General features: G+C 53.6%; 4 protein-coding genes across 8 annotated transcripts; 2 read left to right on the top strand and 2 right to left on the bottom strand.

Moving 5' to 3' along the window:
* Positions 1–343: 343 nt before the first annotated feature.
* On the top strand, positions 344–12,894 carry LOC6543768 (dynein heavy chain 12, axonemal). Its single transcript, XM_001971160.3, has 9 exons — positions 344–2,521; positions 2,579–2,759; positions 2,812–5,481; positions 5,541–5,855; positions 5,918–6,160; positions 6,216–7,304; positions 7,367–11,144; positions 11,215–11,534; positions 11,593–12,894. Exons 1-9 carry the CDS (start codon positions 453–455, stop codon positions 12,820–12,822), a joined length of 11,895 nt encoding a protein of 3,964 aa, XP_001971196.2. The 5' UTR covers positions 344–452; the 3' UTR covers positions 12,823–12,894.
* A 34-nt stretch (positions 12,895–12,928) lies between these two features.
* On the bottom strand, positions 12,929–15,878 carry LOC6543767 (DDB1- and CUL4-associated factor 8). Its single transcript, XM_015158149.2, has 6 exons — positions 15,605–15,878; positions 14,932–15,529; positions 13,989–14,813; positions 13,786–13,928; positions 13,483–13,723; positions 12,929–13,428 (listed from the first exon to the last, which is right to left on the bottom strand). The coding sequence occupies exons 1-6, from the start codon at positions 15,715–15,717 to the stop codon at positions 13,102–13,104; spliced, it is 2,247 nt and encodes a 748-aa protein (XP_015013635.1). The 5' UTR covers positions 15,718–15,878; the 3' UTR covers positions 12,929–13,101.
* Positions 15,879–16,187: 309 nt separating this feature from the next.
* LOC6543766 (probable chitinase 2) lies at positions 16,188–19,628 on the top strand. Its single transcript, XM_001971158.3, has 5 exons — positions 16,188–16,533; positions 17,797–17,920; positions 17,992–18,156; positions 18,235–18,740; positions 18,867–19,628. Exons 2-5 carry the CDS (start codon positions 17,815–17,817, stop codon positions 19,542–19,544), a joined length of 1,455 nt encoding a protein of 484 aa, XP_001971194.1. The 5' UTR covers positions 16,188–16,533; positions 17,797–17,814; the 3' UTR covers positions 19,545–19,628.
* A 200-nt stretch (positions 19,629–19,828) lies between these two features.
* LOC6543765 lies at positions 19,829–26,598 on the bottom strand. 5 transcript variants are annotated; one of them, XM_001971157.3, is made up of 4 exons: positions 25,427–26,598; positions 22,720–22,952; positions 22,476–22,659; positions 19,829–22,413 (listed from the first exon to the last, which is right to left on the bottom strand). In XM_001971157.3, the coding sequence occupies exons 1-4, from the start codon at positions 26,283–26,285 to the stop codon at positions 20,324–20,326; spliced, it is 3,366 nt and encodes a 1,121-aa protein (XP_001971193.1). In that variant the 5' UTR covers positions 26,286–26,598; the 3' UTR covers positions 19,829–20,323. The 5 variants fall into 5 exon arrangements, with proteins under 5 accessions (XP_001971193.1, XP_015013633.1, XP_026832592.1 ...); XM_015158147.2 differs by having other exon boundaries at positions 19,829–22,410; XM_026976791.1 differs by lacking the exon at positions 25,427–26,598 and adding an exon at positions 23,008–23,746.
* Positions 26,599–27,249: the final 651 nt, after the last annotated feature.

Genomic DNA, 27,249 nt, shown 5'->3' with positions numbered 1-27,249 from the left:
TTACACTATACAAGCACATCCCGTCCCGCACCTACCGGCCCCTCACCCCGTATCCAATCCAATCCCTCATGCTGCGTAAGTTATAGGACATACACTTAAGGCTGTTTTTTGACGAACATTTCGGGTGTTTTAGAATTTTGTATACTCGAACGCAATCGGAGGAGCGAGACGTTATGTAATTATTATTGTAACTATTACTATTGTTGCTAAACTGTTGTTAATCTCTGTATCTATAATGTCATTTTCAATCGAATTGATAACGCTATCGATCAATAAATAAACATAAACTTTAACACTTACGTGTAGTTGTCCTCCAAGGTCGCCGAACCGGAAGTCGTCCCCTCGGAAACAAACAAAACAAATACAACAAGTCGCCTTAGCAACAATAACTATCAGAGAATTGGAAAACCGGATACCTGCACTTTGAAATCCCAACCAAAGAAGGCTCGACCATGTACACCAAGAAGCTGGAGCGGATGCACCGCCCGGCCTCGGATATCACCAAGTACGACAATGAGCCGTACATGAAGAACCCCCTGCTGAAGTTCCGCATCAGCGAGGTTCACGAGCGCCGGCACTATCAGTTCCTTAAGCAAAAGGCGGCGGATGTCAAGGTGCGGGTCGCCCGCCAGCAGTGGCAGCCGGAGCCGGATATGCGCCTCCTGCCCCAATCCCATTACGAGGACAATCTACGTCGCGAGGTGAGGAAGATTGTGGTGCCGCCCATGCTGCGCCGCACGGAGGCCAAGATTCTAAGCTTTGCCTCGGAGCGCCTGAAGAACAAGTATCCGGAGCTGGTGCAGGCCTACATGCACGACGTCCACGAGGAGTTCAACCGACTTATGAAGGTCTATAGCATGAAGAACATCCTGCGCCATCCGGAGTTCTCCGACGAGGATCCGGCTCAGTTCGAACTGCCCCGCCCAGACATCGGGTTTCGGCGACCAGGTCGCACACAGAACTACAGCAACTTCCTGGAGAACCGACGTCGCATAGCCCAGAAGCTACTGATCCTGCAGCTTCCGCTGAGAGCCATCCTCAACATATCGGTCGGAGAACTGCCAAACTTGGCCTGCATCTTTAACTACGTGCTGGCCACCGGCGCCATGCAGCAACAGTTGGGACTGGGCGGACGGGAGGCGCTCTCCTACAAGTTCTACCGCAAGTACATCCAGAACCAACTGGACAAGGTAAACACCTTTCTGAGGTGGACCTGGTACCCAAAGATTGTGCTGGTGCTGCGCAAGCTGCTGCGCAAGCGGGTAATGCCGATGAGCACGTGGAAGCGGTCCTGGAATGCCTTGGAAGCTCTGATGAACCGCGAGATGACCAACATGAAAATCCGGACCTTCGAGGAAATGAACCGGATGTGCAGTCACCCGCGCACAATGCCCATGATGACCATGTCCCTGGAGTGGTCCGAGTTCTCCAGTGATCTGGACACGCGGCCCAATGTCTGGTCCATCTTGCGCACCTTCGCCGAGATCGCGACTGAGATCTCGATGGTGGGCTACCGCATGGAGCCACTGCAGCCGCAGGTGCAGACACTCACATCGATGGCCGCTTATGCGAAGGTGAACGATTACCTGAAGATCGAGATGAATGATAACTATCTAAAGGACGTGATAGACAAAGTTCAGAATATTATCCTGCGCACGTACCAGGAGGTAACTCAGTACATCGAGGGCTTCCGGGACAAGTACTATGCGCTGTACTCCTGGCAGGAGCGAGACGCCCTCAACCACTTTCTGTCCGAACCGCACGAGTTCGAGGAGTATTTTGCCCGGATCGACATGTACTACGGATTCATTCAAATGCTGCGGAGCGAGCCCGCAACCGAATACTTCGTGATGGCCGTAATACACAACGAGCCGGCCATACTTGGGCTCCGCACCCTGGCCGAGAATCTGATTCACGAGATCACCACGATCATCATTCGGGAGCACATCAAGGCAGAGGTGGAGATATGCGACGAGTTCGAGAAGATTAAGTACCGGGCGCTGGAGATCCCGAAATCAACGGAGGAGCTGCTCGAGAGTGCGGATTACATGATCCACGTGAAGAAGGACAAGATCGCCGAGTTGACCGACCGCATCCAATACTGCCTGCAAGTCGGCACCAATATCGTGGAGCTCACTGAAATGTCCAAGTACCACTTTGACCTGACCATCAAGACCATCAATTGGATCAAGGACATCAACGACATCTGCGACTATAACGCCTCGCAGCAGGAGCAGTTCAAGTTCACTTTCGAGGAGCACCTGCAGGAGGTCATCAAGAAGCTGAACTCCGACATAGAGGAGCTGCTGCCCAAGCTGGCCGTCATTGATGACATGAGTCGACCGGACAAGTTCCGCGATAGCTATATCATTTTGCAAAACTTTATAGACCAGCTGAAGACCTTCGACGACTACGTGGCGTGGATCAACAAGGAAGAGAAGCTCTTCAAGATCGCCCTGACCGAGTATCCCACACTGGAGGTCATCAAAACGTTTGTCTACCCCTTTGCCGAGCTTATGAAGTAAGTGATGCATCTTTAAGGAAGAACCAAAGATCTTGAAACCGATTCCATTTATAGATGCTGCATAGAGTGGCAGCGTTACTTGAGCGTTTGGAACGACGGGCCCTTCGAGTACCTGGAACCACAGTTTGTGGAGAGAACCACAGACGACTACCTCAAGGAGTTCCAGAAGAACCAAAAGTACTACAGGGTCAAGATCAAGCAGGATCTTATCGACAATCCCGTGTGCAAATTCAAGGTGAGATCACTGGGCATGACCATTCTGTGATAGCACATCGAATCTTTTGCAGGGTCAAACTGAAGATCCAGATCCGGCCAAACACCCAGTGCCCCTGCGACTGTGCACCTCGATGATACAGTCGATCAAAGACTTCACCACTGGCGTGTTTATAGTGAACACAATGTGTAATCCCGCCCTGCGCAAGCGCCACTGGAAGGAGATGTCCGAGATTGCAGGATTTGACGTGACACCCGATGCGGGCACCACTCTGCGCAAGATTCTCAACTCTGGCCTGGACCCGATCCTCGACCAGTTCGAAATCATCAGCATCGGAGCAAACAAGGAACTACAGCTGTGGAACGCCCTGCAGGCCATGATCAAGGAGTGGGAGACCAGGGTGTTTCCCTATGGTCCCTACAAGGAGACGGGCGTACAGATCCTCAACAGCTTGGACGACATTCAAGCCCTGCTGGATGACCACATTCTCAAGACGCTCGTCATGCGGGGCTCGGCATTCATGAAGCCCTGCGAGGAGGAGGTGCGGGCGTGGTATGAGAAGATCATGCGCGTGAATGAAACACTGGACCAGTGGGGCAAGGTGCAGGCGAACTATCTGTACCTTCTGCCCATCTTCTCATCAAAGGACATCGTGGCCCAGATGCCGGAGGAGGGTCGCCTCTTCGTCATCGTGGAGCAGACATATACGAGGAACATGGGCCTGGTCCTCCGACAGCCGCTGGTGATGGAAACAGCGCCAGTTTCGGGTCTGCTGGAGTCCCTGCAGAAGGCAAACGAGTTGCTGGAGGACATAGCCACCGGAGTGAGTAACTATCTGGAGAAGAAGCGCCTGTACTTCCCGCGCTTCTTCTTTCTGGCCAACGACGAAATGCTGGAGATTCTCTCGGAGACAAAGGATCCGCTCCGCGTGCTTCCCCACTTGAGCAAGTGCTTCGAGGGCATCAACAGCCTGGAGTTCGATGCGGCCAAGAACGTGCTGGCCATGATCAGTAGTGACAAGGAATCAATTGAGTTCATAGAGCAGGTTTCCACAGCGGCGGCCGGCGGAAGTGTGGAGAAGTGGCTCATCGGCGTGGAGGATGAAATGCTCAAGGCAGTGCGTTACCAGAACGAGCTATCCTTTGCCCACTATCCAAAGGTAAAGCGGCACGAGTGGGTTCTGGAGTGGCCCCAGATGACGGTGCTGGCCATCTCGCAGGTGTACTGGGCAGCCCGTGTCCACGGATGCCTGCGCCGCACGTTTGGCGGGAACATGACCATTATGCTGAACTTCTTCCAAGAACTGTCCAAGGAGCTGAACGACATTGTGACCTTGGTCCGCTCGCCGAAGATTAGCAACCTTAACCGGATCACCATTAAGTCCCTGATCGTGATCGATGTTCACGCCAAGGACGTGTCCGAGGATCTCATCAAGAACAAGGTCAGCAGTGAGTTCGACTTCCAGTGGCTGGCCCAGATGCGATACTACTGGGAGGACGACAAGACCTGGGTGAGAATCATCAACGCCACTGTGCCCTTTGCCAACGAATATCTGGGCAACTCGGATCGCCTGGTGATCACCCCGCTGACGGACCGCTGCTACCGCACCCTGGTGGGCGCCTATCAACTGCATCTCAACGGAGCTCCGGAGGGCCCGGCTGGAACGGGAAAAACTGAGACCACCAAGGATCTGGCCAAGGCGCTGGCCGTGCAGTGCAAGGTGTTCAACTGCTCCGACGGCCTGGACTACAAGGCGATGGGCAAGTTCTTCAAGGGATTGGCTTCGTGCGGTGCCTGGGCGTGCTTCGATGAGTTCAATCGAATCGAGCTGGAGGTGCTCTCCGTGGTGGCGCAACAGATCCTGCTCATCATTCAAGCTGTTCGCAGCAACGCGGCCAAGTTCATGTTTGAAGGCACGGAGTTGACCCTCAATCCCGCCTGCTACGTTTGCATCACCATGAATCCCGGCTACGCCGGCCGATCCGAGTTGCCGGATAATTTGAAAGTGCTCTTCCGGTCTGTGGCCATGATGGTGCCGGATTACGCCATGATCGGGGAGATTTCCCTGTACTCCTACGGCTTCGTGGATGCCCGCAAGCTGGCCGTCAAGATTGTGACCACCTACCGACTTTGCTCGGAACAGTTGTCTAGCCAGAATCACTACGACTACGGCATGCGAGCCGTGAAGACGGTGCTCTCCGCCTGCGGCAACATTAAGAAGCAGTATCCGGACGAGGTGGAGGACATCCTGCTGCTGCGGAGCTTAATCGACGTAAACCTGCCCAAGTTCCTCTCCTTCGATGTTCCCCTGTTCGAGGGCATTATCTCGGACATATTCCCGGGCATCAAGTTGCCACACATTGACTACTCCCTGGTGGAAACCGAGTTCAAGCGCGTCTGCCTGGAGGAAGTCCTGGAGCCCGCGCCCAGCTTCCTGCTCAAGGTGATCCAGACCTACGAAATGATCATCGTGCGGCACGGGTTCATGCTGGTGGGCGAACCGCTGGCGGGCAAGTCCAAGACGCTGCAGGTCCTCGCCAAGGTCCTGTCTGCGCTGAAGATCAAGGCGCCGCAGAAGAGCAATTACTTTCAGCACGTTCAAATGGGCATAATGAACCCGAAGTCCATTACCATGAACCAGTTGTACGGCTCCTTCGACCCGATCTCGTACGAGTGGACCGACGGCCTGGTGGCCAAGATCTTCCGCGACTTTGCCATGACGCCCACGCCGGACAGGAAGTGGGTGAGTCTTTTGCACAACCGTTCCAACTGCCATTTGCAGAAAATACGATACGATCTCAGGTCATTTTCGATGGTCCCGTGGACGCCGTTTGGATTGAGAACATGAACACGGTGCTGGACGACAACAAAAAGCTGTGCCTGACCAGCGGTGAGGTGATCACCATGAGCAACGAGATGTCGATGGTGTTCGAGGTTATGGATCTGGCGCAGGCCTCGCCAGCCACCGTTTCCCGCTGTGGCATGATCTACATGGAGCCCTCGACGCTCGGGTGGCGCTCCTTCGCCAAAACCTGGCTGAAGAAGGCCGATCCTCGATGGGCTGATGAAGAGGGCGTGCCCTACGTGATGGCCCTGCTGCAGTGGCTTCTGCCGCCCGTAAGTACTCCTTCTCAGTCCCAGAAGCTCATCTTCTATCCAGCTATCTCTATCAATTTCAGTGCCAGACCTTCGTCCGGCGGTTCTGCAGCCAGTTTATCAAGCCCGGGGAGTTCAACTGCATGCTGACCACCTTCGACCTGTTCGACATGCAGATCGCGGAGGCGATCGAGGAGAACCCGGAGGACTACCAGAAGTACATCCAGAGCTACTTCCAGGCGGCCATACTGTTCGCTCTGATTTGGGGAGTGGGTGGAGTGCTGGACACAGCTTCCCGCGAGAAGTTCGACGCGTTCCTAAAAAAGGTATTGGTGCGGCAAATTAACTTAGGTACCTGGTTACATAAAATATCCACCCTAGCTTTGGGACACTGAACCGCCGCCCCCGGAGCCGCTGGGCAAGATGGAGATCACTCCGCCCACAGAGGGTCTGCTGGTGGACTACGTGTTCCAGTATAAGCAGCGTGGAGCCTGGCGATACTGGCCGGATCTCGCCAAGCGTATGGACGTCGAGGAGACCAAGACTGGTGTCATAGTGCCCACCGTGGACACCGCTCGCTACATCCACCTGTTGAAGATGCACGTGGAGCACAAGAAGAGAATGCTGCTTGTGGGACCAACGGGCACCGGCAAGACGGTCTACGTGCAGAACTACCTGATGAACAAGCTGGACAAGGAGGTGTTCGAGACGGGATTCATCACCTTCACGGTAATGATCTCGGCCAACCAGTGCCAAGATCTTCTCATATCCAAGCTGCAGAAGTGGAAGCGAGGCATCTACGGTCCGCCCAAAGGAATGCAGAGTGTGCTCTTCGTGGACGACATGAACATGCCGGTGAAGGAGGTTTACGGTGCCCAGCCGCCACTGGAGCTGTTGCGCCAGTTCTTCGACTACGGCCATGTCTACGACCTGAAGGACAGTTCCAAGGTCTACATCCACAATGTCCTGATCATGGCCGCATGCGGCCTGCCCGGCGGCAGCCGCCAGGACGTCTACGCCCGTTTCCTGAACCACTTCAACGTGTATTCCATCAACACGTTCAGCGACGACAGTATGTTCCGCATATTCCTGAACGTGGCGCTGAATGGCTTCCGACGCGCTGGCCACGGACAGGATGTGTTCGTGGTGACCAACCAGATAGTGAGCGCCACACAGAGCATCTACAAGAGCGTGCAGTCGGAGATCAGGGCTACGCCAGCCAAGTCGCACTACATATTCAACCTGCGAGACATGTCACGCGTGGTGACCGGATGCACCCTGGTGCGCAAGGAGTCGGTGGCAGACAAGAAGATCTTCGTGCGCGTCTGGTACCACGAGGCGATGCGCGTCTTCTACGATCGCCTGGTGGACGACGTGGATCGCAAGTGGATGTTCGACAAGCTGAACGAGTGCCTCAAGGCGAATTTCAAGGACAAGGTGGAGACGGTCTTCGAGAGGTACTGCGTTCAGGTAAGATTGATCACCAGCAGTTATAGATATAGACCTCTAAGAATCCATCCATGACCATTCAGGGCCCTGACGAACCGGTGTTCACCATGGAGGCGGCCAGCAACATTTTGTTCGGCGTCTACTTCGACGAGGACAGCGTTGCGGATGAGCGGCGCTACGAGGAGGTGCCCAGCGTGGAGGTGTTCCTGAACCTAGCCCTCACCAGCCTGGACGACTACAACTCCACGCGCCGCAACAAGATGGACATTACCCTCTTCACCTTTGCTCTGCAGCATCTGAACCGCATATGCCGCATCATCTCCATCCAGGGAGCAAGTGCCCTGATCATAGGACTGGGCGGCTCCGGGCGCCAGTCCCTGACCAAGCTGGCCACCAACATGGTGCAGACTTCGTTCTTCCAGCCGGAAATCACCAAGAACTACGGGGCCAACGACTGGCACGACGACATCAAGGCGATCTTGAAGGAGGCGGGCGGAATGAACAAGCACACAACGTTCTTGATAACCGAGAACCAGATCAAGATGGAGCTCTTCCTCCAGGACATTGATTGCCTGCTGAACCAGGGCGAGGTACCCAACATCTTTCCAATCGACGAGAAGCAGGAGGTCCTGGAAATGGTGCGTCTGGCCGCCCAGGGCGGGAATCGCAACATCGACGTGTCCGCGCTGCAGGTCTTCTCCTTCTTCGTGGACCGCTGCAAGCAAAAGCTGCACATGATCCTCAGCTTCTCGCCCATCGGAGATGCCCTTAGGACACGGGTGCGCCTTTATCCGTCGCTGGTCAACTGCTGCACCATCGACTGGTATGACAGTTGGCCCGAGGAGGCCCTGCAGATGATTGCCAAGATGTCGCTGGTCGATGTCAAGGTGCCCAGTGAGGACATAAAGTTGGCCATCATGGACACCTGCCAGTACTTCCACACGACGGCTGCGCGCTCCACGCGCGCCTTCTGCCAAATGACGGGTCGCCACATCTACCAGACGAACGCCTCCTTCATCGAGCTGATCCGCTCCTTCCAGACGCTCATCGAGCGCAAGCAAAGTGAGACCATGCTGGCCAAGATGCGCTACATTGGGGGCCTGGATACACTGGCCCAGGCAGCCGCCGCCATCTCCATCATGCAGAGGGATCTTAATGCGCTGCAACCCAAGCTGGTGGCCCTGGCCGAATCATCCCGGAAGATGATGCTGGAGATCAACAAGGAGACGCTCGCCGCCAGCGCCGCCGCCGAGCAGGTGAAGCGTGACGAGGAAGTGGCATCCGTGCAGGCCGAGGCTGCGCAGGTGCTGAAGCAGGACTGTGAACGGGACTTGGCCAAGGCCATTCCCGTCCTGGAAGATGCCCTGGCTGCACTGAACACCCTTAAGCCGGCGGACATTACACTGGTCAAGTCGATGAAGAATCCACCGCCCGTGATAAAGCTGGTTATGGCTGCTGTCTGTGTGATCAAGGGCATTCCGCCCGAGCGCATCCCGGATCCAGCCTCTGGGAAAATGGTCCAAGACTACTGGGGACCGAGCAAGCGTCTTCTGGGAGAGATGAACTTCCTGCCGGGCCTCAAGGAGTTCGACAAGGACAATATTCCGACAGAGATCGTTAAGCGTATCCGCAAGGAGTTCATACCCAACAAGGACTTCGATCCTAAGGTGGTGGCCAAGGCCTCCAGTGCTGCCAAGGGTCTGTGCCAGTGGATCATTGCTATGATGATGTACGACGAGGTGGCCAAGGTGGTGGCGCCCAAAAAGGCCAAGCTGGCCGGAGCCGAAAAGGAGTACGCCGACACCATGGAGTTTCTGGCCCAAAAGCGGGCCTTGGCATTGGCTCTGGAGGAAAAGGTGGCCCTGCTGAACATCGAACTGGACAAGGCCAACGCTGAGATGCAAAAGACAGAGGAACACGCCGAGAACTGTCGCAACAAGCTGCTCCGGGCGGAGGCTCTCATCGGTGGACTGGGTGGGGAGAAGTCCCGGTGGAACAAGGCTGCGGAGGATCTGCAGGAGCTGTACGACCACCTGCCTGGCGATGTGCTCATATCCTGCGGGATTATTGCCTACCTCTCCGCAGTGAATCTGCAGTACCGCTCCGAATGCGTAAGGGATTGGTTCAAGAAGGTCACGGACCTAAAGATTCCCTGCTCCTCCCATTACTCGATCACGGATGTGCTCGGCTTGGAGGTGACCATCCAGAACTGGCAGCTGGACGGCCTGCCCAACGACGAGTTTTCCAGCGAGAATGCCATCATCTCGGCCAACTCCAGCCGATACAGCTTGTTCATCGATCCGCAGGCGCAGGCCAACAACTGGCTGAAGAACATGGAGCGCAAGAACCGGCTGAACTGCGTCAAGTTCAACCAGAGCAACTACATGCGGGTGATAGCAGAGGCCCTGGAGTACGGAACACCCGTGATAATAGAGAACGTGCAGGAGGAGCTGGAGGTGCCGCTCGATCCCATCCTGATGCGGCAGACCTTCGTGCAGGGCGGAGTCAAGCACATTAGCCTGGGCGAGTCTGTGGTGCCGGTTAACCCCAACTTCCGCCTGTACATGACCTGCAATCTGCGCAATCCGCACTTTCTACCGGAGACCTTCAACAAGGTGACCGTCATCAATTTTGCCCTCACCCAGAATGCCCTGATGGATCAGCTGCTCAGCATTGTGGTGGCCAAGGAGCGGCCGGACCTGCAGGAGCTGCGCATCACGCTCACTACGGAGGCGGCGGCCAATAAAGGAGCTCTGCGGGATGCGGAGAACATGATTTTGAAGACGCTCAGCGCAGGCGGTGACATCTTGGAGAACGAGGCAGCCATCCAAATCCTGGCGGACTCCAAGGGGCTGTCCAAGGACATCGTCGAGAAGCAGGAGGCAGCCAAGGAGACTGTGGCCAAGATCGAGGCCTTCCGGCTGAACTACAAGCCCGTGGCAGTGCACTCGTCCATACTCTACTACTCCATCACAGATCTGCCGAACATCGATCCCATGTACCAGTTCTCACTCAACTGGTACATTAATCTGTACATGTACTCCATTGAGACGGCCAACAAGTCCAAGGATCTGCCGCGGCGCATTAAGTTTCTGGTGGACGGCTTCACCCGGAATCTGTACAACAACGTGTGCCGGTCCATTTTCGAGAAGGACAAGCTGCTCTACTCATTTATTCTTACTGCTCGCATCCTGCTGGGCACGGGCCAGGTGGAAATGCGCCACTTTGCCCACCTAGTGACCAATGCCAAGGAGTCGCTGAACATACCACCGAACCCGGACCCCAGCTGGATTACGGAGACCGTGTGGCTGAATGTGCTCCGTCTGGAGGAGCTCAAGGAGCTACGTGGCATCGTGGAACACTTCAGGAGCCATCTGCATGCCTGGCAGGCAATCTACGACCACTCCTCCCCGGAGAAGCAGCCATTGCCTCCGCCTTGGCAAGATAAGACCACCGCCTTCGAGAAGATCATTGTGCTGAAGGCCCTGCGGCCCGACTCGGTTTTCCTGGCCGTGCGCATCTTCATTGCCGAGTGCATCGGCGATCAGTATGTGACCCCGCCGGAGTTCGACATTTCCAAGTCGTATGCTGACTCCACTGCTCTGACGCCGCTGGTGTTCATCCTCTCTCCCGGAGCGGACCCACTCGGCTCCCTGCTGGCCTTCGCCGAGAAGATGGGCCAGGAGGAGAGCTTCCAGAGCATCTCGCTAGGCCAGGGCCAGGGTCCGATAGCCACGGCTCTGATCAAGAATGCCCAGGAAATGGGCTACTGGGTGTGCCTGCAGAACTGCCACTTGGCCGCCTCCTGGATGCCCTACCTGGAATACCTCTGGGAGAACATGGACACCTTTAACACCACGCGTGAGTGTCCCAAATGCATATCTAAGCTTGAAAGTCCTAATTACCCAATCCCTCCCTTCCTCCATTGCAGCCAACTTCCGCATTTGGCTAACCGCCTATCCCACGCCCCAGTTCCCGGTGACCATTCTGCAGAACGGCGTCAAAATGACCAACGAACCGCCGACCGGACTCAAGGAGAATCTGATGCGCTCCTACAACTCGGAGCCCATCAACGACTACGAGTTCTACACGGGCTGTGCCAAACAGGACCGCGCCTTCACCCGGCTGCTCTACGGCATTTGCTTCTTCCATGCTGTTGTGCAGGAGCGCCGCAAGTACGGCCCACTGGGCTGGAACATAGCCTACGGATTCAACGAGTCCGATCTGCAGATCTCGGTGCTGCAGCTGAGCGTAAGTTGCTACTGTAATGTAGATGTTCCATGTATCTATGTTAGCCTGCTTCCTTTAGATGCTGCTCAACCAATATGATCACGTGCCGTACGACGCCATCTCCTATTTGACCAGCGAGTGCAACTACGGCGGAAGGGTCACGGACAACTGGGATCGCCGGCTGATCGTGACGATCCTTGCGGACTTTTGCAACGCCCAGGCCGTATCCGACAATCGCTATAGGTTTGCCAGCGACGATCGCTACATCCTGCCACGGAAGACGGAGCACCGCGAGATCCTGCGGTATCTGGACGAGAACCTCCCTTCGCTCGCGCCGCCCGAGGTCTACGGCCTGCACGCCAACTCCGGCATTACACGGGATCTGCAGACGACCAAGACGCTGCTGGACTCGATGATCCTTTTATTGGGCAGCGAGGCTGCGGGATCCGCCGGCGCAGGGGTTAGTGTGGAGCAGGTAATCCTGGAAACAATCAAGCAAATCGAGCGCGAAATGCCACCGGATATGGATATCGAGGGGGCGGCGGAAAAGTACCCAGTGGACTACAACGAGTCCATGAACACAGTGGTGGTGCAGGAGATGGAACGGTTTCTCAAGTTACAGAAGGAGATCCGCAGCACCTGTCGCGATCTGGCTATGGGTATTAAGGGCATCATCGTGATGACACCCGACCTGGAGAACGTGATGACAGCTATGAAGTTCAACCGCATCCCGACCAAGTGGATGTCCAAGTCGTACCCCTGCCTGAAGCCACTTGGCTCCTACGTCCAGGATCTGTACAAGCGCCTCAACTGGCTCCACGACTGGCATCATAACGGCAAGCCCCCAACCTTCTGGCTGTCTGGATTCTTCTTCACGCAGGCCTTCCTCACGGGCGCCATGCAGAACTTTGCCCGAAAGTACAAGATCCCCATCGACACGCTGACCTTTGACTACGACGTGCTCAAGGTGGAGACAAAGGCTTCGCCTCCGGACGACGGCGTGTACTGCAACGGATTGTACCTGGAGGGCGCCCGCTGGGATTGGCGCGAGAACACGCTAGTCGAACAGTTTCCCAAGGTGCTCATCTATGCCATGCCCGTTATCTTCTTCCGACCCGTCGGCCTCGTAGATGTGGTCGAGGGCTCCCGCTACCGCTGCCCGCTTTATAAGACCGCCGAGCGCAAGGGAACGCTGTCCACGACAGGTCACTCCACAAACTACGTGGTACCGCTCCTGTTGAACACCCATGTCAAGGCATCCCACTGGGTCAAGCGAAGCGTGGCCCTCATCTGCCAGACCAACGACTGAGCTCCATTGGGCGTCCTTTTATTGTTAGGCATCATTGATTCATTCATAATAATTATCATATCATTAAATCATATAAGCACGCATATCATTAAAGCAAAGTGCAGTGTTTTATTCTCAATGAGCATTTATTAAACCTTGTTTAAAAATAAAATATGCGCACTTATGTGTTACGGTTACAAATTCACAGCTTCAGAAACGCTTTCTAACATAGTTATATCCAAAATTATATAATGGCCGAGGACGCCTTTCTAAGCACGTCCCCGGCTTCTTGGGGAGTTCTCACTGCGTGCGGCAGTGCAGCGTGTCCAACGCAGCTGCAGCGGCTACTCCCTCGTCATTTGTGTCGTCGGAGCTGTTGCTGCTGCGCCGCCGGAAAACCGGGTTGGAAGGATTAGAGCCGTCGCTGGGGCTGGAGCTGTTGTCGTCCTGCGGCTGACGCCCTTGCCAGGACGCATGTCTCCGACGCAAATACGAGCCTTCGGATCCCTGCAGGAAGCCGCGTATAAGGTACTGGAAATTGTTGATATCGAGGTCAACACTGTCCACCAGGTTGCGCCTAAAATTGCGCTGCAGCGTCTGCTTCAGTGAGTCCTCATCGGGGACTTTCTGCGGAGAGTGGATTTCATTACAACTTTCATAAATTACATGTGTGGAACATACCCTTTCAGGTCCATTTGGTGTCCAGATCTTGACGTCGTGCTCAAGTCCAGAGGTGGCCAGCACCGGCATCCAGGGATGGGGTTCCAGGCAGTTGACAACGCCGGCGTGGTCGCCCTTCATGTAGTTGATAATCGCCTCCGTGTTTCTGTCCCAAAAGAATATATTCCCGCAGTCGCTGCCACTTACTATATACTCCGATCTGGGTCCAAAGAAGTTCACTCCCTTGATGGTGCGGCTGTTGCTGTGAGGGACAGGAGATGATATGTGAGTGCCAGAACACTCGGTGCTGCAGGCAGTACTTACATGTGACCCTGGTAGCAGTGCAAGTACTCGCCGGGCTGGTTGTTCCGACTGTCGAACAGGTAAATACCCGCATCGCTGTAAGAGGCCAGGATTTCGCTGCCGCTGTGGTTGTACACGGCGCAAGTGATTTGCGTGATCTTGGTCTGGACACGAGAAGAAAACAGAGATTAGACTGCCTGGCCTGGGGCGCGGCACATGCTCACATCCGCAATACTGCTCGGGGTCATCTGGACGAGGGTCTGCGCAAGGTTGCGCTTGTCGTAAACGCGTAGTTTGTCGTCGGATCCACTGACGCAGAACTCCGGCGCATATGGATGATGTGCGATGCTGAACAGGCGCACCCGGGCCCGCTTATTCACCTCGTCGTGCACGCAGCGCAGCATCGTGGTGGCAGCGTTGCTGGCGCGCAAATCAAAGTGCTTGACAGCCGCATCCTCGCCGGCGCTCATCAGCTCGTGGCGGCTGTGCGGCACCAGGACTATCTTGTGAACGGACTCGCTGTGTGTGTACAGGCGGACGGGTTTAACGGCGCCTCCGGAGGGCGGAATGACGGATCGGCGCACCTGGCCATCACGGCTGGAGGACACGATGTCCAAGCAGCCGGCACTGTCAATAAACTTCGTCTGGAATATGTTCATATTGTGGCCGGAACGAAAGCGGTGCAGCTTCTTTTCTTTCGCCCAATCCCACACGACGATGGTGAGATCATCGGAGCCGGAGCAAATCAAGTCGCCGGCTCGGTTAAAGTTCAGGCAGTTGACGCAGCCGTCGTGTTCGTTTAGCGAGCTGAGCAGCGTCAACTGTTCCACAACTTGGCGGGAGCCGTAGTAGCCCTGGCCAAAGCTCAAGGCCGAAGTGTGGCCGCCACGCCAGCCAATCCGGTTAATTATGTTGTGCTCCCTTTGCAACAGCTCCTGATCGTAGTTCCACGTGTATTTGGGCTTGCACTTGCACATCACCTCATCCACGGCGTAGTCCACTTTCTCGCGGTCGGCGGCATTGACGTGCTCGTTGAACTCCACTTCGTCCTGCAAGTTCCCAACCTGTTAGTAAGGATTCATTAAGAGCCCAACTTATCTCTAAGTAACTAATTTTGTAACCTAGGGATGTACGATCCTTACCATCGCTTAAAGCTAAATAACCTACCTCTGTCGTTGTATCATCTTCACTGGAAAGTGAATAGCGTACCATGTCGTCGTTGGAAGAACTGTCGTCAGCGGACTCGGCTATATGCGGGTCCGCCGCGTCATCGCTGTCCTCTTCCGCGTGCTCGGTCCCCTCTTCCAGCTCTGGTGCTTGGGAATCGCTTGACTCTGAGTCGGTCACCGTGCCCACTAGCTCTATGCTGATGCGACGATAGGAGCGCGTGGCTGGTATGTTGCGTGGGTTGAAGCGGAGTGTGGTGACCGCCTCGGAAGCTTCACCTGGTGTCGGGGAAGTAGGTGGATCGTCGTCGCTGTCAATAGGCTCAATGGTACCGGTGGCTTCTGGCTCATTGGAAACCAGCGCAGCGGAGGCTGCTTCCGGCGATAATTGTTGATACACTAGATTGGAGGAGCTCGCCTGTTCTATATCCGGCAGTTCCACAGGCTCAATGTCATTAGCATGATCCTTCTCTGGCTGATCTCTTTCCTCTTGGAGCGGGTGTTCCTTGCTCGCCATGTCGTGCTCTTCGTTATTGTTGTTGGTGGCGATTGCGTCGCAGTTAATTAAAGGCTGGTTCGCGGCGACAGTGTTCTCCTCGCTGGTTCCCCACGGGAAAAAAATCAATGGGTTATCCAAGCTGCAGAGCTTGCTTAACCAAAGACACCACACTTACCCAACCTGCGCCTCGTTTCCAGACCCACCGTCGTTCTGGGAATCAGTGTTGCGCCTCTGACGTTTGCAGGCGGATGCCGCTCCGCTCGCAATAGAATCCTTCTCCGCGTCCATCGCCGGTGGAGCACGTCTAAATTCTCTGATCTGCCTGCTTTCCCGCTCCGCTGGACTTTTCCTAATTTCCCGATTTTACGTTGTTTACGTCCAGCAAGCAGAGATGGCCCGTGCCTCACGCGCAAAAGCCCGATAGACCGATAGCTTCGGCGCGACTTATCGGTTAGTTTGAAAGTTACACTTACCTAACCCCTCAGATTTGTGGGTTTAAAGTTGAAACTATAAAGTGCGGTGAGTGACTTCCCACATGAGGCTTAGTGAATGTAGAAATGACTTGATTTCAATTCGAACACCTCCTTGATCTACAACTAAAGAGGAAACTTAACTCAAGGCGTGCTAGATCTGTATGTTCTAGAGTGCAGTATATAACTCTGCACCAATTATGACTACCATATTTTATCACAGCATATTTAGTGATAAATATAAATAGCATATGCTATTAAATTAATATATTTATGTATATATATTTAATTTTCAGAAAGCTGGAAGGCCTCTTCAATGCTCTTCACACTTTTGAAGCCTTCTCTTCGAACCGCTCAGTTCATTTCTCTTCGATGTTGAATTTATGTTGAGCGCGACTTCTTTCCCGCTCCAACGTCTTGGCACTTCGGCTCTTGGACGTCTTGGGGGAGAGTGGATCGGGTTCGGCTTGAGTGGCTCCACAGAGGTGCGACGGAGCGAAATATACATATGTATCAGTTGTCGCTGTGGCCACGAGCGAAGACGGAGAGGCGAGTTCAGTTATAAGCGAGCTGGCTTCGAGGGCGGTGCTAAGAGTTTCGTGGTCGCTAAAGCGGAAAATCAACTTGAGATCGGGTAATGAAACATAGTGCAAAGAAACATAGTGCCAACCGTATGAATTCGATACGCTGGGCACGTTAGTGGCTCCACATATGTGCCCTATGTGCAGCTACTTACTAAGGAGCACAGTGAACGTACTTGTTTTTATGTCACCTGAGGGTTACTCCGCTCGTGTGAGTGTGCTTGTGTGCCTGTTAATTGGCTGCCCACTTCCTCCGCTGCGCATGCGCAGCCGGCCAAGTGCGAATGTGGCCACCAATCCATCTGGGAGCCCATCTCCACCCCAAGTGAAGTTTGTTCTCGGGCTCGCGGCCTGGTTTTTTCTCTCCGTTTCGATTTCGATTTTGTAGCCGCGCTTTTCGACTCGGCTCTAATCTCGTGATGAACGTTGAATTCCGGTTTGCCAGGGGCAAGCTGAGCAGCAAAATAAAAATCAAACAAAAAGGAAGCAAATTTATATGCATAAATCTGGGGGAAAAGCCGGAAAGTGAAAACGCTCTGAGCTTTGTTTTCCACCAATTTCTCGGTGCGCACTTCCTATTTTCCAGCTCAACCAAATTACCAACTCTTAAGTGCCTATTCATGCCGCTCGTTATCAGGCCCGAGATATCAAGGCCAACTTGTTTTGCCTCGGCAAAGATAATAAAATACGCTCTGCAGCTGGGGTCAGCATGATTCATGGTTCTGGCCGATGCACCAAGATTCGCTTACCAGCCACTTAAGGGCGCACCGGCGAAAGTTGAGAATCAGGTTGGACCACCCGACTACCCACTCCAATATGGTCAGACGGCTTCATCGTCCACACTTGCGGAATGACTCGATCTGGACAGAACAAGGCGGATTCTCTGATTACATTCGGCTTGTTTTCGGTTTTTGAAATAAGCTGTGACTCACTGTGTGTAGTTGTTCTGCCACAAACCTAAGTGCACTTTAAGAAACTTCTGTTTCATTTGGCAATGGAAATGCTGCAGTGCAGTTTGTTTTTATCAATAAACGCATTATGTGTATTTCGCTGCTTGAACGACCAATGCCAATCTCCATAAACCGAAACAATTAAGAAAAATATCTATAAATAATGGACTGCAGCTACCTTCTGGTCCTAGAAATTGACTTTAGAATGCCGAGCTTTTTTTTGACTACATGGGTCACTACTTGTGCCTTTCACTTTTCCCGTTCAATTAAGACGGCAATTGGCTGAATTGGAATTATAAATTGTCACAACACAGTTGCGCGCCAACCACGCAAAGCACTTAACTGATTCCGGTTCTTCTTCCCCAGAAAACCAAGCCGCAACAGATGACGCTGAGGGGCGGACTTAGTGGGGAAGCACCGCAGCTGTGGCTGCTCCTCCTCCTGGCCAGCACTGCGGGCAGCTTGTGGGCTTCGGTGGCCGCCAGGACAGGTGGGTCTTACGCACCGGTTAACCACAAAGGGGTGGCTCACTGCTCACTGTCGTTCGATTTCTATTCGCAGGGCCACTGCACGACAAGGTGGTGGTTTGCTACGTTTCCACGTGGGCTGTGTACCGGCCGGAGCAGGGCGCCTATGCCTTCGACAACTTCGATCCCAGCCTGTGCACCCATGTGGTGTACGCCTTCGCGGGTCTGGACATCACCCAGGCAGCCATCAAGTCGTTGGGTGAGTTGCCGTTTCGATTTATGGCCGTATGCAAATTGAAAGGCTTTGGCATAGTAAGGTTTCCACTGTTGATTGCAGATCCCTGGCAGGACCTAAAGGAGGAATACGGCAAGGGTGGGTACGAGAAAATGACGGGCCTGAAGCGCAGCCATCCGCATCTGAAGGTGAGCCTGGCGATCGGCGGCTGGAACGAGGGTTCGGCCAACTACTCCATCCTGGTGGCCAACAATCTGCTGCGCGGCAGGTTCGTCAAGCAGGTGTCCAGTTTCATACGCAAGTACAACTTCGACGGGCTGGATCTGGACTGGGAGTACCCCACGCAGCGGGGGGGAAAGGCCGCGGATCGCGAGAACTTCGTCCTGCTGACCAAGGAGCTGCGCGAGGAGTTCGACGAGCACGGGCTGCTGCTGACCTCCGCCATCGGGGCGTCCAAGAAGGTCATCGACGAGGCCTACGACGTGCGCCAGATCTCGCGCTACCTGGACTACCTGCACATCATGTGCTACGACTACCATGGCAGCTGGGACCAGAGAGTGGGTTACAACGCTCCGCTCTCGGCGCCCGCGGATGATCCGCTGAGTGTGGTGAGTGCACCTGGGTTGAAATTTCCGTGCAAAGGAATGCATTTTGGGATTAAATGCCCGATATCCTTCATAAGATTAAGTTGCTAATCAGGAAGAGTATATGAACGCTATTATGTATTTTTACAGAAATTCTCCATTGACTACCTGCTGAAGCTGGGCGCGCCGCCGGAGAAGCTGGTGATGGGCCTGCCCTTCTACGGACGCACCTTCAAGACGTTGGCCGGCGGAGGCCTAAACGACGTCAGTGAAGGAGTAGGCTTCAAGGGACCCTACACGCGGGAGGACGGCTTCCTGGGCTACAACGAGATCTGCCAGACGCTGAGCAACCAGACCTCCGGATGGACGAGGGAGTGGGATCCGCAAACCAGCCAGGTGCTGGCCAAGTCCGAGCGGAACATCTTCACCCAGGAGATCAACGTGGTCACCTACGACAGCTCCCGTTCCATTGCCAACAAGGTGCTGTTTGCCATGTCCAAGCGGCTGGCGGGAGTGATGGTGTGGTCGGTGGACACGGACGACTTCCTGGGCAACTGCAAGCTGGACGAGGACACGTACGAGGACTTCCAGAAGGTGACTGCGCTGCCCAAGAGATCGAGCCAGAACTATCCACTCCTGCGGACCATCAATGAGGCCACCATGCTCGCCGTGGACGAGCTGGCTGTGCCGGAGCTGCCACCGGATGACTCCTCGAACGAGATTCCGCACGGCAGCATTGCGGATCGCAAGAATGCCGGCGCTTCTGTGGTCAGTCTGGGTCTCGGAGCCACCGCAGTCTTCATGCTCCTGCACCGGATGGCCCAGTGAGGGATTGGCGTGCTCCGGTAGCCATAGTCTTAGAAACACATCACCTTGTTCACGTAGTCATTAAAGTCCAAATTGTATTTTTAAGTTAAAACCTGGTTTTCCTACGATTCTTGGGCCTCGTCTCATTAGTGAAGAGAAGTTAATTATATTGAACGCATCATATAGCTTCCATCTGAGTGTTTAGTTCCCCTTGGTCATCACATTGAAAGGAACCGGAGGTTTTTGTTAAAATGTTTTGGCTATACTTGGTGTACTCTTTAATAAATTTAACTGGCACTCTAACATTTAACTAACTAGTCATATATTTGTATGTGTATATGGGTGTGTGTATACGCAACTATGTAAATACGCAGGTAAATATAACATAATTTGTATATAATATCCATAGATTATCATTGCTACAAGTTGTCAACATTCAATTCAATGCTACCATATGTGATAAGTAATATATGCACTAAGTAAACTATGCAAAGGATACGCGTAAAGTAGTTAAAGCAAGGTGTGCAGCCCCGAGGACCTTCGATAGTTGGGGGATAGGACATATAATGGAATAGAGTTCCGTTTTTGGATGGCAAACATTACAAGTGCGACGATTCTAAACCAAAGGTGGTTCTACAGGCAGTGATGAGAGGTATCCAGCTCCGTCCTGGATGTACGAGTGATATAGAAGATATGGGATCTGGAGAGTCCCACCACTGGTACCGGAACAGATCCACATCCTTGGAGAATATAATGGGGTGAAACCGCTGCTAGACGAATACTTCCTGGTCGTCGGAGCCTCACAAGCGACCCCCATCCGAGGACCAGTCGGATCGCTCAGCTCCGCTGCCGTAGATGTCCAACTGCTCCCGCGATCGCGTCTTGGACTTGGCCTTGTGCTTGGCCTGCTGCGATCGCTGCAGCTGGTAGGGATTGCCTCGGTCGTTGATCACCTCGTAGTGGGAATCGCCGCCGCCAGCCGAGGATCCGCCCACTCCGGCGATCAGCAGCTCGTGGATGTTCTTCGTGGAGCGGCGATGCGCCTCCAGGCACTGCGACTCCGAGGAGTAGGGAAACGAGGCCACAAAGCTGGGCGACTGCTGGCCCGTCGGCGGATCACTGGCGAAGTTCGCCGGCGGCGGCAGCGGTAGATTGCCACCGCAGGGTGTGGAGGGCGAGAGGTCGGTGAACTCGGTCTTGGCCTCCGACTCCACCGAACACATGCTGTGGCGGGAGATCTCCTTCTGCAGCTGTTGCGCCTGCTGTTGCTGCTCCTTCAGCGTGGGCATGTTTAGGTTGGAGCTCTCGTAGTCGTCCTCCCGCCTCGTCTGCGGAATGGGCAGACGGCTCCGGACGGAGTGCTCCCTGCCGCGACCGAAGCGCTGGGCCAGGTAGTCCTCGTTGGCGTTGCTCTGCCCGCTGCTGTGGCTGCAATTACTGTGCTGGTGCTGGTGATGATGGTGGTGTCCCTGGTGGCGCTGGGCGTTGTCGTAGTAGCTGTCGTTCTTCACAGACATGTTGCAGCAACTACTCACGTCGGCGAAATACACCTCGGACTCGGCCGGATCCGTTCCCACCGCCTGATCCTTGGCTATGGCTCCGTTCGAGTCCTGGTAGCCACTGTTCTCCACCCCGGCCGTCTGGGGCTGCGCCTGCTGAGGATTTGCCTGGCCCGTCGACTGCTGTTGATCCTGTTTGGCGAACAGCTGCTGGACATTGGGTCGCTGCTGGCCAGGATTACTCTGCGGACCGATGCTCTTGGCTCCGGTGCCCGCCTCCAAGCGCTTCTTTAGCTTCCGCGTGGGCAGCGTGTTGGAGCAGCGTTCCCTCTCCCGGGGATTTCCCCCATCACTGTCAGACGGCGTGTTCTCGTACTCGGCCTTTGATTTGTAGGCGGAGGAGCGAGTGGCGGCCACTAGAGTACTCACATTACCGGCGCTGCTAAGGCCATCCATCCGCTCCAAGGTGGCGGACTGCACCTGGAGCCGCTGCAGCTGCATCTGCTGCAATTGCTGCTGCTGCTGGGGATGCGGGTGTTGCAGGGTCGGATGCATCTGCTCCTGGGTCAGCGTCACGGCGACAGTGCCCTGATTCCCCACCAGACACGCGGTTGGCTGCAGATACTGGTAGTAGCCACGTCTGGCCGGACTGTTGGGATCGCTGTAGGGCGGCGGAGGTCCCCAAACTCCGTAGGGCAGGGCATTGGGCGGGGGCATTCCACTGTAGGCCGCCACTACGGGCTCCTCGATCAGCATCTGGTTACCATCTCCCTGGACCGCCGTGGACGAACTGAATCCGTACTGTGAATCCGGACTGGCAGCAGCTTGGCGAAATCGACGTCCGGCGTCCGGAGTGGTACGTTGCCAAGGCATCCGAGGCCAGCTCCACCCGCTACTGCTGCGTCCTGCCGCTCCTGCCCGTTCTCCACTCCTGCAGCTGCCCACCGCATCCTCGCCACCTGGATTCGGCGAGTAGAAGTTACCCGGCGGCTGGGCGGCCCAGAAACGCTGCTCTCCGCCACCTCCTCCGGCGGCTGCTGCTGCAGCGGCAACCGTGGCCTCATCCCACGGGTAGGCGGTGGCCTGCAGAGGCAGCGTCAGCTGCCTGTGGGCGTGGCACTGCTCGCAGCACCTGCAGTTCAACATCCGGCCAGGACCCAAGGCCGGAGGAGGAGCCTGACTGGCGTACAGGGATCTGCAGCGCAGCTCCAGCTGCTCCCAGTACATCTTCTTGCGCTCGTGGCTGAGGAGCTGGTACACCAGCATGCAGCTGAAGACGGCGATGAGAACTCCAGCCACGGACAGGCCGAAGATGGCTCTCAGGCAGGAGTACAGGGATCCGTGGACAACGCCGCAGTCCGAAAGGGAGTCAAACACAAGGCGCACTCCTTCTGAAAGGCAATGGCGCTTAGGGATTAGTCGTAGGGATTTCGGGATCTGTGGGACAACTCACCCTTATCCACTCGGTCCACCTGCGATTCGATGAGGTCCGAGTAGCAGGTGCACGTCCGCGTCTTTTGAGCATACTCGCATTCCCTCAAGGCCTGCAGGCGACTCATGTGGAGCACAGTGGTGGTCACTGTGACCAGAGCGCAGGTTAAGGCGGAGACCAGGCCACAGGCTCCGGACAGCTTTATCTGTAGGGGATTCATGGTATTCATCAAGATGCTTATAGAGGTAAGAGAATATCCGCTTACCAGGTAGCTATAGCGATTCCGACGCCTGGCCAGGCTCATGATGCAGATTCCAGTGAGGATGAGCAGGGTGGCGGGCACAAAGGTGGGCACCGTCTCGAAGTTACCCACCGTGATGGTGTAGGAGTGCAGCAGGAAGTAGACGCCCAAGAAGAGCACGCCCAGCAGGCAGCTGAATCCGCCGCAGATGAGGCACCAGACCACGTACTTCTTGATCCCCGCGCCATGGCGATGGGCTGCAAATAGGGAGTAAGCAATCAATCAACTTGCTGTGGCTACAGGGGGCCGTACAATCCCAACCAGAGCCGCGATGATGGCCATCCACGTTCCCCGAGGAGGGCGGAGGACCTGGCACCCAGGAGCAGGGCGGGGGCATGCTGTACTGCACGAACTGCATCACCGGATAGCCGTGCATGGTTACTGGATATGCGGATAGTTATGGTTTCCTCGGGCAGTTAAAGGTGGCCACCAATTGGCTGAGCTGCAATTTAAGTGCACATCCTGGCAAGGAGCTGACGAATAGCTGGGAAATTCCGGAACACGTTTTCCTCGCTTTTCACTCTTTCTTCTTTTTTCTTTCTCCGCAGCGAAACAGAAAAATATCTACACAGCCGTGGAAGCTGGCAGAGATGCGGATGTGGGATGAGGTGCCTCCGCAGGCAGCTGCGCGGACTTAGACGACTGGAGTGGGGCACTTGGACGTGGACGGGTGCTGCTGCTGGTGCTGGTGCTGGTACTGGATAGTGGATACTGGATACTGGAGAGCAGAAGCTGGGAGGTGGCGCTACAGTGTGCGTTGCAATTACAGGAACGGTGTCAACTGAAATCCTGACTGTCACTAGCACAGCGCCAACCCCCCGAGCAAATATTTTGCACCAGCTCCAGCCGAACTGGAGAGCACGGAGAGAGCAGCGTCCTCCGGCGCAGGCGCAGGACTTGCGGATGAGGAAGCCGCGACCAAGCGGAAGCTGCGCTCACAACGGGTGGCAAATCAGTGACACGAAATCTGTGACCATGCGGCAGGGTGATTCATCGCGTGGAAGAAGCAAAGCAGCAGCACTCATGGCAAGCCAGTGGAAAAAACAGGAGCGAAGATGGCAATACCCTTGCATATCCTTATATACAGTAGTAACAAGGCCAGAGTTACAAAACTTTCGTATAAATATGAAGGAAACTAATCTAATTGAACGTCGTATAATCGCGATAAGCATAAATTTTCATTGACACGAAGAAAGGTGAAAACAAGATAAAATGCTATAGTCGAGTTCCCCAACTAACAGATACCCATTACTCAGCTCGTGAAAGTGCTGAGTACGTTATATGGTCGGAAACGTTTCTTTCTGCCTGTTACATGCTTTTCAACGAATCTAGTATACCCTTTTACTCTACGAGGAACGGGTATAATTACAAAAAATTAAAATAAAGATAAATTTCTAAATTTGAATGCAGATTTTTTGAGAATTGTGCCAGAAACATTTAGACGTATGCCACTTCAAAATCCGATTAATATAAGTTGAGTTATGGAGTATACAACTTCAGCCTTGGGACATTTCTTAGTTTTTTTGAATTTCTACAATATTATGACATCAGAAAAACTACAAAAAAATTAAATAAAAATAAATTTCTAAATTTGAATGCAGACTTTTAGAGAATTGCACCAGAAACATTTAGAGGTATGCCACTTCAAAATCCGATTAATATAAGTTGAGTTATGGACTTTAGAACTCCAGCCTTGGGGCATTTCTTAATTTTCTTGAATTTCTACATCATCACATCAGAAAAATTACAAAAAAATTAAAAAAAAATAAATTTTTAAATTTGAATGCAGATTTTTAGAGAATTGCACCACAAACATTTAGAGGTATCCCACTTCAAAATCCGATTAATATAAGTTGAGTTATGGAGTTTAGAGCTCCAGCCTTGGGACATTTCTTACTTTTCTTGAATTTCTACATCATAACATCAGAAAAGTTACAAAAAAATTTTAAAAAAATAAATTTCTAAATTTGAATGCAGATTTTTAGAGAATTGCACCAGAAACATTTAGAGGTATCCCACTTCAAAATCCGATTAATATAAGTTGAGTTATGGAGTATACAACTTCAGCCTTGGGACATTTCTTACATTTCTTGAATTTATACAACATCATAACATCAGAAAAATTACAAAAAAATTAAAAAAAAATAAATTTCTAAATTTGAATGCAGATTTTTAGAGAATTGCACCACAAACATTTAGAGGTATGCCACTTCAAAATCCGATTAATATAAGTTGAGTTATGGAGTTTAGAGCTCCAGCCTTGGGACATTTCTTAGTTTTTTTGAATTTCTACAATATTATGACATCAGAAAAACTACAAAAAAATTAAATAAAAATAAATTTCTAAATTTGAATGCAGACTTTTAGAGAATTGCACCAGAAACATTTAGAGGTATGCCACTTCGAAATCCGATTAATATAAGTTGAGTTATGGAGCTTAGAACTGCAGCAACTGGTATAAATACTTCTGGAATAATCTTCATGTCGTTGCTATTGGCCAACACTTCAGTAGAATGTATGTATATGCAATTATTTGGGAAGACTTTTGAGCTCCGAAGTATAAGTATAAGTATAAGTTGTTTATATCTACTATATAACCTCCATAAATATATGCACCTCGTTATCTTTTCTGTAAGATCTTTAAGTGAAGAACCCTAATGTAATAGCTCACCTATGGAGCCATTGGCATTGCTCCTGGGCCTGGGCGGTGGGCGTGGCGGCAGAGGAGGGCGATGATTATCGTCGAGGATCTGGGACTTGATCCCCGAGCCAGGAGATCCAACTGCCCCAGTTCCTACTGCTCCGTCCAGCTCCGTGTCGTGGTAGATGTCGTTGCAGCTGTCATTCGTGGGTTGCGTTTTCGGCGGAAGTTGTCCTGCTCCTCCGCCGGATCGTGGTTTCTTTTTCTTGATCATGGTGCTGTTGTTGTCTGACTCACTGACGGTGATCTCGTCTGCTCCCAGCATGGCGTCCGCCAGCAGGCTCCTCTTGTGCTGGGCCAGGGAGGAGTTTCCTCCGGTGGCCGGGCAGGTGCACTCCAGATCGCAGTCGCAGCTGCCGGCTCCGGCTGAGGAGTCCAGTTGGAGCTGCTCCTGCTGCTGATGCTGGTCCTCGTGGAGCGCCTGGTAGGAGTGATTGAGCAGGGACTGAGCGGACTGTGCCTTGAGCGGTGAACTCCGCGCCGGGTCCTGCTGACTGGGCGTCTGTTGGTGAACCAGCACGGCCACGGCCATCGAAGCATTCTGGCCGGGATTAGTGGGCTGCACAGGCGGTGGAGGCGCCCTGCCGCAGGAACAGGGACACTGGCAGGGCAGCTGGGGCTGGGCTGGCTGCTCCTGAAGTTGTTGTGGCTGGAAATGCGCCGGATATTGAATGTAATGGTAGTGGTGACCCATCAGTTGCCCAGGCGGAGCAGCTGCTTGCTCCCGATCCCGTTCCCGCTCCCGATCGAGACTGGATTCCGAGGCGACACGTTGCAAGGATGCCGACGCGTTTGTTGTTGCTGCTGCTGCTGCTGGTGGCAACTCCATGTTGTCCGAAAACCGGTTTGACCCTTTAACTTCCACTTCCAGCGATCACTTATGCTGCACACTCATTTTTCCACTGCCTTCAGCTCGCGGGTCCCACGCTTCTAAAACCGAGCTCCGATTAATTTGCTGAATTTATTGCTACTTCTGCAGTATTTCGCCTGTATATATAAATATCCGATTAACATAAACAAGGCACCGCAGCCACACACTCGGAACACAAAGACGCCGTCGCGGATTCGGACCTGGAGCGGATTATCAGACGCGCAGAGAGCGGAGATCAGGCGACAAACCACGCTCGCAGCTCAAACGCAACTGAGAGACGGTTCTTCGATCGCACTCGGATCTTTTCGAACTTCGGAGATCGAACTTACACTGGAAGAAATTGCATTGCTGATCTGCCGAGTTTTTAAACCTTATCAAGGACTCGAACCCAAGTACTTTCAAGCACGACTCTATTATGCGGTTCACGAATTAAAGAAAGTAGCGTATGGCGAGAGCAGGTAGATTTCTTCCAGTGCAGCGTTCGAACTCACACCCACACATTCGAACGAACTCCAGTTCGGAGATGCTACCTGTGTGTGTGCGTGCGTGTGTGTTGCGCGCGCTTCAACTTCAAACGGATTCCGGTTCTAGCTGTTGTTGTTGTTGTTGCTGGCTGCACTGATTCAGAAAATTCTTCGGAGACGAACAGGGAAAATCAATTTCGTTGTTGTTGGCAAAGGTGAGCGTTTGTTTTCGTTACCGTACCTTACCTTTTTCCTGCTGAGCGACTACCTGCACAACAGCACCAAAAGCAACAACGATTACGACCACTTGTTGTTGCTGCTCGCAAGCTGGCCAGGTGAGAATCCATTTTTATGAGTGAGTGTTTGAGTTGAGGTAATCGGTGGAGCCAATTTAAATGAGATCCCGGCTGAAGGAAGTACAGTGGATACTCGCTAGCGTAGCGCTACTTCCAAAGGTT

Source organism: Drosophila erecta, unplaced genomic scaffold (assembly GCF_003286155.1).
Source record: "Drosophila erecta strain 14021-0224.00,06,07 unplaced genomic scaffold, DereRS2 tig00000021-arrow-pilon, whole genome shotgun sequence".
Classification (NCBI taxonomy): Eukaryota; Metazoa; Arthropoda; class Insecta; order Diptera; family Drosophilidae; genus Drosophila; species Drosophila erecta.
Note: the sequence above shows the minus strand (reverse complement) of the source record. Positions and strands in the feature narration are given on the sequence as shown.

Bases quoted from the DNA above. Each gene is read 5' to 3' on its own strand.
- LOC6543766 (XM_001971158.3), top strand. From the start codon at position 17,815: ATGACGCTGAGGGGCGGACTTAGTGGGGAAGCACCGCAGCTGTGGCTG. The intron at 17,921-17,991 runs GTGGGTCTTACG...TTCTATTCGCAG, and splicing joins TTCGGTGGCCGCCAGGACAG to GGCCACTGCACGACAAGGTG. The intron at 18,741-18,866 runs GTGAGTGCACCT...GTATTTTTACAG, and splicing joins CGGATGATCCGCTGAGTGTG to AAATTCTCCATTGACTACCT.
- LOC6543765 (XM_001971157.3), bottom strand. From the start codon at position 26,285: ATGGAGTTGCCACCAGCAGCAGCAGCAGCAACAACAAACGCGTCGGCA. The intron at 22,660-22,719 runs GTAAGCGGATAT...AATCCCCTACAG, and splicing joins GGAATCGCTATAGCTACCTG to ATAAAGCTGTCCGGAGCCTG. The intron at 22,414-22,475 runs GTGAGTTGTCCC...ATTGCCTTTCAG, and splicing joins GGTGGACCGAGTGGATAAGG to AAGGAGTGCGCCTTGTGTTT.
- LOC6543768 (XM_001971160.3), top strand. From the start codon at position 453: ATGTACACCAAGAAGCTGGAGCGGATGCACCGCCCGGCCTCGGATATC. The intron at 2,760-2,811 runs GTGAGATCACTG...AATCTTTTGCAG, and splicing joins ATCCCGTGTGCAAATTCAAG to GGTCAAACTGAAGATCCAGA. The intron at 11,145-11,214 runs GTGAGTGTCCCA...CCTCCATTGCAG, and splicing joins GGACACCTTTAACACCACGC to CCAACTTCCGCATTTGGCTA.
- LOC6543767 (XM_015158149.2), bottom strand. From the start codon at position 15,717: ATGGACGCGGAGAAGGATTCTATTGCGAGCGGAGCGGCATCCGCCTGC. The intron at 15,530-15,604 runs GTAAGTGTGGTG...GTGGGGAACCAG, and splicing joins GGAAACGAGGCGCAGGTTGG to CGAGGAGAACACTGTCGCCG. The intron at 13,929-13,988 runs GTGAGCATGTGC...TCTCGTGTCCAG, and splicing joins CCCCGAGCAGTATTGCGGAT to ACCAAGATCACGCAAATCAC.